At 61.0% G+C, this 14,725-nt stretch overlaps 2 protein-coding genes across 3 annotated transcripts in view; one reads left to right on the forward strand and one right to left on the reverse strand.

The window, feature by feature from the left end:
• Positions 1 to 17: 17 nt before the first annotated feature.
• On the reverse strand, positions 18 to 5,303 carry NEFH (neurofilament heavy chain; the record flags this gene model as incomplete). The annotated part of the gene is made up of 4 exons (XM_082491664.1): positions 18 to 2,016; positions 2,342 to 2,466; positions 3,238 to 3,437; positions 4,511 to 5,303. 4 exons carry the CDS (start codon positions 5,301 to 5,303, stop codon positions 543 to 545), a joined length of 2,592 nt encoding a protein of 863 aa, XP_082347790.1. The 3' UTR covers positions 18 to 542.
• Positions 5,304 to 6,203: 900 nt separating this feature from the next.
• The window catches only part of AP1B1 (adaptor related protein complex 1 subunit beta 1), a 29,004-nt gene continuing 20,482 nt past the window's right edge, over positions 6,204 to 14,725 (forward strand). For both annotated transcript variants that reach the window (XM_082491796.1, XM_082491797.1), the window contains exons 1-3: positions 6,204 to 6,239; positions 12,129 to 12,258; positions 13,632 to 13,694. In XM_082491796.1, coding sequence (XP_082347922.1) covers positions 13,658 to 13,694 — 37 coding nt within the window. In that variant the 5' untranslated portion in view covers positions 6,204 to 6,239; positions 12,129 to 12,258; positions 13,632 to 13,657. The remainder of the gene's footprint in view (positions 6,240 to 12,128; positions 12,259 to 13,631; positions 13,695 to 14,725) is intronic.

A 14,725-nucleotide genomic window follows, 5' to 3' on the forward strand; every position in this document is an offset into this window, starting at 1 on the left:
CCAGAACGTCACTGTAAGCACTTTATTTGGTTATTGCACAGAAAGCAAATAACAGTGAGCTGAGGTTTCTAGTGCACCGTGTGTGTCTGTGAGCGTTCCTGCAGCGCCCGGCCTCTCCCACCGAAGCCAGCCGCAGCTCGGCTCACCGCTCGGAGGGACAGTCATCACCCCCAAGTCAGGGAAGGACCCTGCCAACCCTTGTCCCAAACAGCTACAGCTCTGCGTTGCACTCTTCCGTCGATTGCACATACATTAAATAAATGCACTTATTGGAGAAGGGCGGGCGGTTCCCCTGGGGTCTCTTCTCCTTGGTTATAATTCAAGTGTTTACACGTGGCGCTCGGCATATAATCACATTCTGCTAGGGAAGCTATCGGCCAAACCGCCGGGGCAGGGCAGCGAGGGGCTCTCCGTCTTTCACACGGACATATTGCTAAGATAAAGCCTGACCCGGCGGGGCACCCCCACCCCGGGCCCGGCTGTCAGAGGGGAGCGGAGCAGCTTCCGCACCCAGAGGTGCTCTTCGGCGCCCGGGGCTCTGCTCATTTCTTCCCAGCGCTGGGTACCGGCTCCGGGGCTTTGCCCTCCTTGCTGGAGGGGGCCTCGGCTTTGGGGGGCTCTTTACTGGCTTTGGGCTCATCTTTGGGTTTTGCTTTAGCTTTGGACTCCTCCACCTTCTCCTTGGGCTCTTCCACCTTCTTCTTGGGCTCCTCAGCCTTTGGCTTCTCAGCCTCCTTCACAGCCACTTTGCTGACCTCCTGTTGAGGTTTTGGTGGTGCTTCCTTCTCAGCTTTTCCTTCTTCTGCTGGTTTGGGACCCGGCTTGGTGGTCTCCTTCACCTGTGGGACTGGAGGCTCCGGCACAGCAGCTGCCTTCTCTTTGGGCTTCTCCTCCACCTTGGCCGGGACATCTTTCTCAGGAGCTTCCTCTTTCCTGCCCTCCTCAGCTCCAGGCTTGGAAGGAGCCTTTGCCTCCTTGGGCTGCTCTTCCTTTGCAGGGGCTTTTGGCTCCTTTGGAGGGGAGGGGGTGGGCTCCTTGGCTGGAGCCACTTCCTTCTGCGGAGACTTGGCCTCCTCCTTTGCAGGAGATTTGACTTTCTCAGGGGACTTCACAGTTGGGGTCTTGGCTTCCTCCTTTGAGGGGGTTGGGGGCTTCTCTGGGGACTTCACAGCTGGCGTCTTGGCCTCTTCTTTGGAGGGAGCTGAGGGTTTCTCTGGGGACTTCACAGCTGGAGTCTTAGCCTCCTCCTTTGAGGGGGGTGCAGGTTTCTCTGGGGACTTCACAGCCGGGGTCTTGGCCTCCTCTTTGGAGGGGGCTGAGGGTTTCTCTGGGGATTTCACAGCTGGGGGCTTGGCCTCCTCCTTTGAGGGGGTTGGGGGCTTTTCTGGGGATTTGACAGCTGGGGGCTTGGCCTCTTCTTTTGAGGGGGGTGAAGGTTTCTCTGGAGACTTCACAGCTGGAGTCTTGGCCTCTTCTTTTGAGGGGGTTGCAGGTTTCTCTGGGGATTTCACCACCGGGGTCTTGGCCTCCTCCTTTGAGGGAGTTGGTGGCTTTTCAGGGGATTTGACGGTTGGGGTTTTGGCTTCTTCCTTTGAGGGGGTGGGTGGCTTTTCTGGGGACTTGACAGCTGGGGTCTTGGCTGCTTCCTTTGAGGGGGACTCGGGTTTCTCTGGGGACTTGACCTCCTCTTTCGCAGGAGACTTGGCCTCCTCTTCTTCACCCTCTGCTTCAGCTTTCTCCTCTTCCTCTTCAGCTTTCTCCTCCTCTTCAGCTTTCTCCTCTTCAGCCTCTTTCTCAGCCTCATCCTCCTCTGTGACCTCCTCAGTCACCTGGATTTCCTCTGTCTGCTCCTCTACAATCACTGTCTCCTTCTCAGATTTTTCCACCACCTTGATCTTCTCCTCACTCTTCACTTTGATGTTGGTGGTGATGCTGGGAGCCTTGGGGACCACCTCAGGGAAGGAGATAATCCCAAAGCCAGACTCGATCCGATATTCCTCCCCTTCCAAGAGCTTCCTGCCAGGAAGAGACCAGAACAGGGCAGTCAGCGATTGCTTCTCTGCTTCTCACCCAGCTTTCACCTCCTCCTGTGACCATCTCCCTCCTTGCCCTGCTTTCAGTGTGCTGGCTGACCCTTCTGCTCCTACACCACAGGCTGTGCAGGTTTCCTCACCCTTTCCTCTGCAAGCTGTGTGCAGGGCTGGGTTACCCAGGTGGATGTTTCCGACCATGGTCTTGGGATGGAAGGGTGTCCTTCTCACCAAGAAGGGTCCTTGAGGAGCATCCGCCAAGACACCAGCACTAGGGACTGGCTGAGACCCTCCCCTTGCCCACCCCGTACCTGTAGGCAGCAATTTCAATGTCCAGTGCCATTTTGACGTTGAGCAGATCCTGGTACTCCCGGAGCTGAGCTGCCATCTCCCATTTGGTGTTCCTCAGCTCGCTATCAAGCTGCTGGATGGTTTCCTGCAGCAGAAAGAGCAACTGGTGACATGGGGGGGGGCAGTCCCCAGGAGCAGAGAGACACAGAGCACCCCTAAACAGTCCCCAGGTCTCCAGAGGAGGGACAGACTGCTCACCTAGCACTGGGGTGTCCTCACAGAAGGGTTTGCACCCACCTCCCCCAGCAGACACAGAGGGAAGGTGACACATCTAGAGGCTGTTCTAGTGTGTCCCGTTCCCTTGGGGGAACTGGCAGGAGCGCTGCACCACCTCAGATGAGAGCTGCACTGCTGCCAGCTGAGCGCCTGGTCCCCTTCCAGAGCTCCCTTCAGCAGGGACAAGCTGTGGGAACATTTCTAGGACTTGGGTGAGTCTGGTGGCCACCAAACCCCAGCCCAAGGCTGATGGGGATGGGGCATCACCATGGGGACAATGTTTCAGTCCACGGCCAGCACACTGTGCGGGCCTCTCTGTTGCAGCTCCTAGCTCTGGAACACAAGACACAGCCTGAACCCTGGGCACAGTTCGGTGGTGTCATGGGCAGCTCAAAGCCGGACAGATGTGGCACAGCTCCATCATGGATGAGGGACACAACAGTCCGGATCCAACCTCAGGCTCTGGGTACTTGAGCATCAGGAGCAGGGGAAGGCCAGTTCTAGGCACAGCCCCGAGTATTTGCTGCTGGTTATCACTATCTCAGAAGCCAAAAAAGCACCAGCACTGCTTGTCCCTGGCAGCTGGATAGTCTCTCCCCACCAGCTGATGTCTAGGACACTGCCCACTGCACCACGTTACCTGGTAGGACAGGACATCTGCATGATGGCGCTCCTCCGAGTCCTGTCTCTGCCTCTCCAGTGACTCCTGGGTCCCTTTGAGGGCTTCGAGCTCGGTAGTCTTGGACTGGAGCTGGCGGCGGTACTCGCAGATCTCCTCCTGGGCCAAGCGGATGGCATCCGTGTTCACCTTGGCAACCTCCGAGAGCTTGTCCAGCCTCACTGCAACAGGGGAAAGGAGAAGCTGCCGGGAAGGAGGCCAGCTGCAGCCTCCTCTTGGGGAACATCACATCCTTCAAGCCTGCACATCCCCTTGCGTTCACACCCTCTGCAGAGCCAGCCCTGGCGGCACTCCATGAGTGCACAGTGCTCCGCCTGTGCCTGCGCTGTGCTGGGGAGGTGAAGGTGCCCGGGCTGAGTGGGTGCTTTTGCTGTCCTGGACTTTATCCAGCGCAACCCCCCCACTGCAAACCCCCTCTCTCCCTTTCAGCTCCTGCCATCACCCCAATGACATAAAGACCTGCCTGCTCGCCCTGCGCACGATGCATTGCCACACCCGGCTCCACACTAGCCTGGGGTGAGGTCGGGGGAGGGGGGGGGGGGTAGGGGGTAGGGTGTTGCCGCAGCGTCCCGCGGCCACCCGAGGGGACAGGGGACAGACCTCGCTGCTCCCGGCGCCCTCGGGGGACAGAGCGCCCCTGTTCGCCGCACCCGCCCCTGTCCTTAGTGCTGAGTCACCGCTGTCCGTGGTGCTGATTCACCGCTGCCCGTGGTGCTGAACCACCGCTCTATGGCGCCCAGCGCGCTCATGGGTGCTGAGCCCCGGGGTGCCGAGCCCCCCCTACCCCGTACCGTAGTGCCCCACCCAACAGCGCAGCGGGGACACTCCCTTGTCGTCCCCCCCCCCTCCCCGCGTCAGGGATGCGGCACACCGCCCCTCCCCCCCTCCATTGCTCTGTAATCCCCTCACCGCAGAGCACCGCAAACACTCCTGGCCTCGCTCCAGCGGGGAGGGGCCGGCAGAGCACCCTGCAGCATGGGGGGGTTGGGGGGGCGACACCCCACAAACTTGTGGGGTGCCGGGGCAGTAATCATGCCACCCTCCCCGAAACGCACTGCGGGGCGGAGGCAGGGAGCTCGCCAGTATGCCCAAAGACACCGGCGAACTGGTGACAGGGGTGGGGTTACCCTAACGTCCACCCGCAGCGCTGGATATATGGGGGGGGGGGGGGGAGGGAGGGGTCCATGCTCCCTGCCAGCAGAGCCCTGTGCGGGGTGCGGGGCGGGGGACTCACCGCGGAACCACTCCTCGGCCTGCAGGGTGCTGCGGACCGCCGTGCCCTCCAGCTGGGCACGCAGATCGCGGAGGGCGGCGGTGACCCCGGGGCGCAGGGCGGCGGGGGGCTCGGCGGGGGGCTCGGGGCGAGCCCCGCGTAGCAACGCGCCCACCTCGGCCCGGTGCTGCCGCCGCAGCAGCTCCGCCTCCTCCCGTAGAGCTCGGGCTCGCTCTTCCAGTGGGCCCCGCGCCCGTTCCGCCTGCGCGGAGCGCTGGGCCAGCCCGCGGGCCGCCGCCTCCAGCTCGCTTCGCTGCCGGGCTTCCTCCTCCAGCCGTCCCCGGAGGGCGGCCACGTCCTCGGCCAGGCGCGATCTCTCCAGCCTCAGCTGCCCTTTCTCGGCGCCCAGCCGCAGGACGGTCCCCCGCATGTCGCGCAGCTCCCGCGCGTACAGCTCGCCCATGGCCGAGCGCCCGGCCTGCTGCTGCCGCAGCGCCGCCGCCTCCGCCGCCAGAGCCCGGTTCTGCTGCTCCAGCGCCCGCACCCGCTCGATGTAACCGGCGAAACGATCGTTCAGCGCCTGCAGCAGCTCCTTCTCGTTCCGCGCCCGCGGTTCGCCGTTCAGCGAGTCCAGACTCTCGGTGGAGGAAGCGGCCGCGCTGCCGCCGCCACCCCCTCCACCCCGAGCCCGTCCCACCACCGGGCCCGGCCACGAGTGGAAGCCGCTGGAGGCAGCGGAGCGCGGGGGACCGCGTCCCGGTTCCTTGCGGAGCCCCCCCGGGGGGCCCAGCAGCGTTTCCAGCATCAAGCTCATGACGACGACGACCCTCGCTGCGGCACGGCCGTCGCCCGCTTTATAGGACTCGGGGCGGCCGCTCCGCCCCGCCACCGGCAACGGGGATGGGCACCGGTACCGGCACCGCCCCGCGCCGCAGCCCCGCGGGGCGGGGCGGGGGGGGGAGGGCACCCCACGGCCCGGGTGGGGAAGGGGGAACTGAGATGGGGAACGGGGGCCATCCGAGACGGGAGCGGGGACCCCCTGGGAGGGGAACGGGAGCCCCCAGGGCAGAGCAGGACCCCCGGGAAGGGAGCGGGACCCCGGGGAAGGGAGTGGGGACCCCCAGGAAAGGAACAGAGAACCCCTGAGAGGAGAACGGGAGCCCCTAGGAGGAGCAGGACCCCCAGGAATGGAATGAAGACCCCCGGGAAGGGAACGGAGACCCCCTCAAGGGCAGAGCAGCTCCCCACCCCGGGGTGAAGGAGGCTGGAGGGACCCCCAGATGGGCACGGGCACCCCCCTCCCACGGGTGGGATGACAGGGCAGGCACCCCGCGGGGGGCTCAGGGCCCAGCGTCCCCCCCTCCGTGGCCCCCCGGGGGACCGGGCACTGCCCCTACGGGGGTGCCGGGGGGCTCCAGGCGGGGAGGGGCAGCCCAGCCCCGCCCATCGGCATGCACCGCCCGCCCGGCCAATCAGCACTCGTGAACCACTCAGCCAATCAGCAGGTGCGGATAGTCTGGCCAATCAGCACTCACGGTCAGCCTGGCCAGTCGGCACACGTAGGCCGACTGGCGGGGGCACTGCCCGCCCCGCCCTCGCCCCTCCACGCTGTAGCCCCGCCCCCAACCCGATCCTACAGGTTAACCACGCCCAAGCACCGCCTATCCCTCCCTAGCCCCGCCCCGGAAGTGTTCCTCCTCTCGGCTCTCACTTCCGCTGGGCCGGTGGCAGCGGGCGGCGGCGGCAGCAGGTACGGGCCGGGCCGGGCCGGGCCGGGCCGGGGGCGGCGGGTCCGAGGCCGAGTCGAGTTCGGTGGTTCCTCCGGGCGGTCCCGCTACACGACCCTCCCCGGCAGCGGTGGCTGCGGCTGTGCGCACCCCAGGCTCGGCCCACCCCCGCCACTGGGCTCCGCCTCGGGCCGCTCCCCCAGGCCCGTCCTGCTTCCCCCCCCCCCCCCCCGGCCCGGGCGCTGCAGCACACGGGGCACTCTCCGGTCTCCCGCCCGGGCTTGGCCCATGTCCCGCCCCGCCGCGGGCACAGATCGAGTGGGCGCCGGGGCTGCGCCTCTCTCCGGGCCCTCCCGTAGCGCCGTGTCCCGGCTCTGTTCTCCGGATCCGGCTCGGGTGGGCACATGGAGTCAGCCCCAGGGGTCCGCTCCCCTCGTCCAGCTCTGCTCCCCGTATCCCCCTCTGCAGCGCTCAGGGCACCGGGTCCTTGCCGGCAGCTGGAGCCGCCGCTGGACATCGCGCCTGGCGGGCAGAACCCCTTGGGAGCGCCGGTTTCCCCACCTGCGGCAGCGGCCGGGGTGGCTCCCGGGGCTGCGGTGGCTTTGGGGACCGTCGGTGCCTGCTTCTTGGAACTATGGGGACCCGGCCTCTGTGCAGGCAGTGCCGTGGCTCAGAGCACGGCCAGGCACTGTGCCAATCCATGGGAAGAGGTCGGTACAGGGCTCTGCAGAGGCATAGAATAGGCCTTGAACTGGGTATGGAGCAGATGGGGAGACGCCCGGTCTGATATCCTCTGCTCACTACCTCTTCCGTCGAGGTTTTAGAAGTGAAAATCCCCCAAATTGATAAAAAGGGATCTGTGAACAGTTTCTGGCTAAAAGAGATGTAGAATAGTTTGGGTTGGAAGAGTATTATAGGTGTTCTTCCTCTCTGCAGGTGCTTTATATTGTACAGAGTTTGCCAGAGTTATCAGACTTGTTGGGAATACCGTCCCCCTTAGCAGTGGGGGCTCACGTGGGGTTTTGCCCTCTGCTCTCACTTGGGCTGTGGGGTGTTAAAGGGGTGCCTTGGATAAGCAGGTGGTTCGAGCTGGTTTTCTTTCCCTGAACCTGGCTGTGGGAGCTGTGGGCTGCTTTCCTGCCAGACTGAATAGACTTGACACTTTGGGACCCCGAGGGGCTTTCCAGAGGTGTTGGTCCTTACTCGGATCAAGCCAGGCTGGGAACTCCGTGGTAGGAGGTGGCCGGCCTCAGAGTGGCTTACCCAGGAGGAGAACATCCCCTCTGCTGCGGGAAGCTGTCGGTGGGGCTGTCGCCGTGGGGCAAAGCTCGTCTGTGTGTCCCAACACCTCCAGAACAAGGCCCTCAGCGTCTCTGAGGGCGCTCAGCTGGTGTTTCAGGAAGGAAACCAGAGGTGTTGGCCCCCCTCGAGGTGATCTCTGGGCTTATGCTGCTTAAATTCCCTGGAGCATGATGCTTTGGGGCCCGTGATCTTGGGATCCCAGCAGTATGCAGTGCAGGAGACACCTCAGGACTGTTCTTTGTCTGTTTGCGGGTTTTTTTTCCCCAATTACTGGTTGATGGGCTATATCAGTTGCGATTTGTTTGATCTGCCTACGGCCGCTCTCACGGCCCTTCTGCCATCTGGGTTAATTAAGGGCCAGATGCTGGCACTTCGGGGCTTCTGATCGCTCAAGCAACAGCTTGGCAAAGGAATTGATCTGCCACGATTTTGGGCACCTTGCTAACACCCCGGTAGGTTTGGCAGAGCTTTTAGCCCTTCGTTATTAAACTGGGGCACCTTAACCCCTTGGTGGATGGGAGACGGACGCACCTGGCAGGTGTGTGGGTCACTCAGTGACTCAGGTTTGCGAGCGGACGCGCTGGCTGCCGACCCGCTGCGCTCGCGGACCATCGTCTGCACTTGGCGCTGCTGTTAATTGGTGGCTTTTATTCTAGAAGGTGCACACAATTATCCCATTTGTGACGCTCGCTGCTTTTGGGGAGTATATTTGCAATTTAGGTGGGAGCTGCAGGGTCTTAGAAGCCCTTGGGGTTTGGTGGCATGGTGCAGGGTGCCTGTACTGTGCCGTGGCCACTCAGGTGGATTGTTTTGTGGCCAGGCACAGCCTGGCCGGCGGATGGGACAGTCCTGGTCCCTTTGAGGAGGTGCGAAGGTTTGAGCTGAGCTCAGGACGCAGCAGCAGCTCACAGCCCCACGTTGCTGCGTGCAGCAGGGCTGAGCGTGAGCTAACAGTGGCTCAAGTTGGACCAGTCCTTAGGGAAAATATCTTCCTATGGAGCATGTATGGGGCTGGTGTGAGCCCTTGGGGTTTTGTGGCGGCTGTGGGGAGAGGTGTGGGGCAGAGGCAGGGGTGAGCACGGGGATGGGAGCTGTGCACCATCTGCAGGGTGGGATACGCCCCGTAACTTCACTGCTGTGAATAAGGAAGAAGAAATAATTGGGTTCAGCAGGAGGCTCTTTAGCTGCTGGCCCCTGTATCCTTGGCCGCTCGTTCTCCTCTTCCGTGCTTTGGTTTTTATCTTCCCCTGCTGGTGGCTGTGCCTGGTCCAGGGGGTTTATTTTCGGAGGCCGGGGGACCTGCAGCGCTGCTCCGGTGCGGGGGCCGTCGCCGCCTCGTGCCTGTCTGGCCTTTTGCATTGGCTTGAAGTTGGTTCATATCAATGGAGAACAGTTGTGTGAAGCCCCCACAGCTTCGCTTTCCCATGTCGATATTTAGGAATTTTTTCAGTTTGCCTTAAGTTTCTTTAATTGTGCCGACTTACTGGCTTTTCCTGATCCGCTTCCTGCCCTCAAGTGCTTTATTTGCAGCTGCGAGAGGGTGCTTTGCTTGCGTGGAGTTTTCTTTCCCTGCTAACCTTCACTTGACCCCCTGTTTTCTAGATGAGCTGTTTCCTAGAAGCTTGCCCTTTGAGTTCCTGCTCTTCTTTGCCTCTCCCTCTGCTTTAGGTGCCGATATATACCCCCTTGTCCTTGGGGGATGTGTGTTTGTGTGGGACTGGAACGGATGCATCTCCCTGCGTTTGCTTCCTTCCTTCCCTTCCTGCCGTCCTCGTCAGACCCTCCTGAAGACACGTGTCAGGCTGGGTAGATCAAAACTTAGTGTCAGCCAGTAAACTCCTGTTCTGGGCTGTCACAGAGTCTGTAGGAAGATCAGCAGAGGTACAGCGAGCGCTCTCGCTGTCATAATCGGGGACCCGGGGTGTCTTGGGCACTGTTTAAATGCTGGTGTGGTGCTTTGATGGCTCGTTCCTCTGGAGGAACAGCAGCAGAAGCAGCGCGTTCCCCGCATCCCTTCCCAGGCAACGGGTCTCTACTGCTAGAAGCTGAAAAACTCCCATCAGCAGCGTCTCAGCCTTCAAGGATGGAGGAATTGGCCTAAAACGGGGTGGTAAAAATAGCTGGGGGTCGCTAATAAGTTTTCTTCTTTTACTGTTCATAAGAGGAAGCACGTGGCGCCAGCGATGGCTTATTCGACATTGGTGTCGTCCCCGGGAACCCGCTGTCGGTGCCCTCCTCGGTGAGGAGCACCGTGCCGTGTTTGTTGCCGTGTCTCGCATTTGGCAGCATCTTGTTCACCTGGGATGGCTGAATTCGGGAGCCCGCTGGCGTGGCAGCCAGGAGGAAGGGGCTGGCTGAGCTCTGCCATGTTCCCAAGCTCAGGGCCTGAGATGGAGGAGGGGTCTTGCACCGCGCTGTGCCCCTACGGGTGCGTCAGCCGACGGCTCCGAAATATGGGTCCTGGGAGGGACACGCCGTCCTGCCTTTGGCCCCGTGAGCTCAGCCGCAGGAGCGTCAGGTTCTCCTTCAACCTCAACGTACTCCATGAGCAGCAGAAAATCAGATGCTCCGGACTACGGTGGTGGTTCTAGCTGGGCCACGGGCTCCTTCGTGCTCAATCACAGGAGCAAAAGAGCCTCATTAAAGCTGCATCCATCACGGAAAGTGTCTGCAGCAGCACCTAGCAGGACCCTTCTGCTGCATGTTGCATGAGTGTGGATGATATTTTCCACCCTGAGGCAGATGGAGGGGGGGAGTATGGGAGGCAGAGCGGTGTGGCCACCATCACACCGGGGCTCTCGGGGGAGCAGCATTGCTTTGGGTCTTCTGTAGCTCTTAAATTTTGTCATCCGGGGTGAATAAGATCAGGGATAAAACGCTGTGGAGAGCCCCTTTCCTCCTAGAAGCTGACATGGGGGCTGAGGGGTCCTGAGCGCCCCACTTTTCCATCTGGCTGAGCCTGGCCGGCACGGCCTGGGGGGTGGGAGGTACAGGAGGGATTGATGATGCCACATGTTCTGGTTTCACCGTCAGTAGGGGCTTCGGAGAGGTGTCCCACCGCCCCTTGGCTGCAGGGACCACCCGAGAGCAGGAGGCTCTGCAGCAGGGCAGGGGTGGGATGGTGGGGGACAGTAGGTCCAGGATTCCCAGGGAAGATGTGGGTTTATGCTGCTTCAAAGGTCCTCAAAACGGACCGGAGGAGCCCAAACCAGGTGTGGGTGAGCTCTGGGTGCTCCCCTCCAACACCCAGCCACCCTTTTGCTACCAGACCCTTACAAACGCTTTAAACCCCTCAAATCCAGTTTGCAAGACAAGCTTAAAAGAAGTTTGGCAAGGAGGTGGGGTAAAATTTGAGCCGCCACAAGGGCAGGGGCTCTTTGTCTTCCTCGGTTTGTTGCAGCAAATCTCGGGTTCTGCTTTTTCGGAGTGCTGGTGCTGCTCCCGGCGGTCAAGAGCTGCTGCTCTGCTCAGCCCTTTGCTTGGGAGATCAGCGAGAGTTGGGACATTTTTTTCCAGCCTGGAAAGGAGCTCGGTGGGAATTGCCGGAGCCGAGGGAGCAAACGCCTTCGCTCGGCTCCCGGCTCTCTCCCTGCCTGGTTGCTGCCATCTCCCTGCCTGCAGATGAGCTCCCACCACCCGTTTTTGCTCGCCGGATGGTGTTTAGCAAGGGCAGAGTATTTGCAACTCACTGTAATGACTCTGAACAATCAGATCTGTTCAAATGAAATGATTGAGGCTGTTGGCTCTGGATGTGACACCCCCCCCCCCCCCCGTCCTTCTCCTGTGTGCCAGAAATCTGCCTGATTTACTGTCGGGCTCCAGTTTGGGATGGGGGACCCTGCCCTATCCATCCATTTGCCCAGTTCAAGCTGGAAAAAGGTGTGTGTAGAGAGAGATGGGGTGATGCAAGAGCTGCTCTGCAGTCCCTGAACCGTTTCCTTTGCCCTCCTTAAAACTGGAGCCAGGCAGCAGCGTTGGACCCTGCCCAGGGGCTGAGCTCGGAGGAATTCACCTTCAGCGGGGCTGTGCCAGCGGCCGTCGCATCCCCGGGCTGGCAGGTAGCCCTGCCTCGTTGCCCTTGCTTAGCTGGGAGGGGGGGGAGCATCAGGCATGGTGCGGGGTGCTGAGCACCCAGGTTTGGTGGGGGTTCGGAGCCTTACTCGGCTTCTCGTCCCCCTGCTCGAGGCGCTGGGTTGCTTCAAGTCTGGTCCTGCCGCTGGGGAGGTTGAGGTGTCGGCGTGGGGAGCGAGGGGTGCGCTTCAATTCTCGAGCTCAGCCCGGAGGAGGAGTCGGCAGTTTGCTTTTTGGAGGCTGCAGTCGGCACTGCAGGGCTTCAAAGGAGCCGGGGAGATGGGTGGCCGTCTCTGGCTCTGAAATTAGTGGGGTTTCGGATGGTTAAAACACGCGCTGCGGTACCCGGAGGCTCTGGGAAACCGGGAAGCTGCAGGAAAGCAGCAGGCGTGATTCATGTCTGCGAACCGGCTGCAGAAATTCCCTGGTAGGCTTCAAGTTTGCTTTCCAGGCACTTCTGCAGAGCAGGGCTGACTGCGAGCCAGGTCGGTGAAAACGGAGGGACTGCGGTAAATCCTTCTTTCCTCCCTCTCTTGCAGGACGGGATCCGCAGTCAGGCGCAGAGAGCTGCTGCGGCGCAGCCTGGGAGCTCCTGCTGTTCGCTGGAGAGCCATCGACCTAAGGGGGAAAAAAAAAAATATAAAAATAAAAGCTCTGAATAAATCCCAGGTAACCCAAGCAGGGAGGAGCGGCGTGTCTTAACAGGAGGCTGCCCGGGAGAGTGGTTTGCTCGCGGGACAGCCTCGGCAGGGCTGGGGTGGCACGGCGGCAGACTCGCCCCGTCTGTAACGGCGTCGGGACCGCGCTGCCAACACCTAAAGCGAGCCCCAAACTGCTGCAAACTCCTTCTCTCTTACCGTCCGCCAAGCTGGCTCTAGCTGTGCGCTCTGCCCGCCGGGCTCGGCCCCCAGATTTTATCCAGATTTTCTTTTTTATCCCTGTTGGAGATCCCTATCCAGTTTGGACAGGGAACAGAGGACACAGTTTCTCTGGCTGCATCTCGCGTGCTCTCCGGGGATTGCTGCGTTTGGCTTTCAAGATGCTCATTTACATTTTAAAACCATTTGCAAGCGCTTTTTTTTTTTTTTTTTTTTTAAAAAAAAACAAACTTGGCTTTGCTTTCCGTGCTCCCGCCCCTCCGAAACAGCAAGGCCACTGCAGGGTTTCAAGGACGATTCTCTGGTTTCTTTGCCGTTGAAGGAAAGATGGATGAAACAGCTGTAAAAGACAAATCCCCTCTGACCTTGAAGAAGGGCCATCTGCTGCCCGCCCGTCGGGCTTCCCCAGCCTGCCGAGCCCTAAATCTGCCCCAAACTGCCGGAATTATATAATATAGCCCCGAGTGCTGGGCGGAAACCTCGTACCAGTTGAATTTAAAGCAACACTGCTGGAGTAGGGATGGTTTCTGGAAGAGGTTCCTTTTGGTCGGGCGCTGGCAGCCTCCTGCCCCCCTCGCTCTGGCGTTGGGCTGAGCCTTGGGTTTCGCTCGGTTCCTCTTCCCACCTCAGAGCTGTTCCCTGCGTAGGTGTGAGGGAGGGCCGGGAGTAAATTTTTTCCTTAGAAAAGTGTTTCTGGGACGAGGAGACGTGAAGCCAGGGGAGATCGCTGAGCCCTCGTGGCGGGGACGAGGGCTGCTCGGCTCCCGCGTGGGATGGGGTGAGCAAAGTGGCAGCTGCTCCTGCGGAGAGAAGCAATTCGGGGCTGGAGCCTGAGCAGGGGTGAGCGCTGGCGTTTTCAGCAGCTGCTTTCTTCTTCCTCCTCCTCCTCCACGTCCTCGTTAGCGAACCAGCTGATTCCCCACTCATCGGCAGAGCCCGTGGTGTAGTGGTGTGGCTGCGAGGTGCTCGCCCTCCCCTGGGGAACGGGCTCCAGCGGTAGCGCGGGAGCCGAGAGCTTCTCTGGGTGCTTCATCACCTTGTGACGCTTCCCATGAGATCCCAAGCTCTTTCCCTCCTCTGGTTTTTCCTTCCCGCAGCTCTCCGTAGCGATCCCAGCAAGGCAATTCTCAACCCTCAACCTCTCTGCTCTGCCTCTCCCCACAGGGACGTGTCGCTAGCTGGAGACCACGATGACGGACTCAAAATACTTCACCACCACAAAGAAAGGTAAGGGAGAGGGACAGGGAGGGTCACATAATTTTTCCTGCTCTTTTTACAGCTGCATAAGCCGGGCAGGGAGGGTTATCCCCCGCAGCGGGAAGCTGGCGGAGGGGCCGCCAGCTCTCGTGGGAATGCCCTGAGCCCACGCAGGTTGGTGGGGCTGACGCCTTTCTCCTTGCTCCGACACAACCGGGGTTGCTCCTGGGCTGCCGTGGGGTCAGAGCACCTTGTCCCCAACCCCCTGGACCCAGACAAGGCTGTTGGCAGCTGGGTTGTCGGCTTTAGCAGCTCAGGAGCGGCTGCGGGACACAACCCCCCTGCCCTGAGCTCCCCTAGGCTGGGACAGAAGCGCTCGGGGTGTTCGACTTAAGCTTTTTCCAGACCAAGGAATTAATATTCCTTGAAGAAAGCCATGTGGCATCTTCCTCTTCAATCTGCTTGCCCAGGAGTGAATAAAGAGCTCGGGGCGGGAGGTGATGCCCTTGGGCTGGGTCCAGAGCTGACTGGTCGCTCCCATGAAGGCGCTGGGCTGGGGGATTGCTCCCACGTGCAGAGCGGGATTTGGGAGCCGCCATCCCTTGCGCGGGCTTGAGGAGCAGTTCCTAAAATCCGCCTGCGTTCGCTGCTGCTGTCATACGGGCTGCAGTGCGCTCCCCAGGTAGGGGAGGGCCTCGCAACAGCCGTGTGTGGGGCTGGGGCTTCACTGCGTGCTGTGATAACTGCCCTGCAGCCAAAAATATCTGCCGAACAAACCCCACGTTCTGTGCTTGAGATGTGGGGCGCTTGTGATCGTCACTCCTGCAGCGTCTCCCGTCCCTAAAGCCCTCTGGGGTTCTCGTGGGGCTGGAAGAGCTGCAGGGATATGCCAACAGGCTCATCTCCGTTTCTGTGGATGAGAGCTGAGCCCCCAAAGCGACCCCGGCCCTCGACGTGACATTTGGGACATTAAAATCTCCTTTTCCAGCTCCTGGCACCCTGGAGGACCCGGGGTGGCAAAGGAGCCCTGGCACACAGCGGGTGGGAGCTGGGCTCACCCT

Source organism: Vanellus vanellus (genome assembly GCF_965231255.1).
Source record: "Vanellus vanellus genome assembly, chromosome: 16".
In the NCBI taxonomy this organism is placed as follows: Eukaryota; Metazoa; Chordata; class Aves; order Charadriiformes; family Charadriidae; genus Vanellus; species Vanellus vanellus.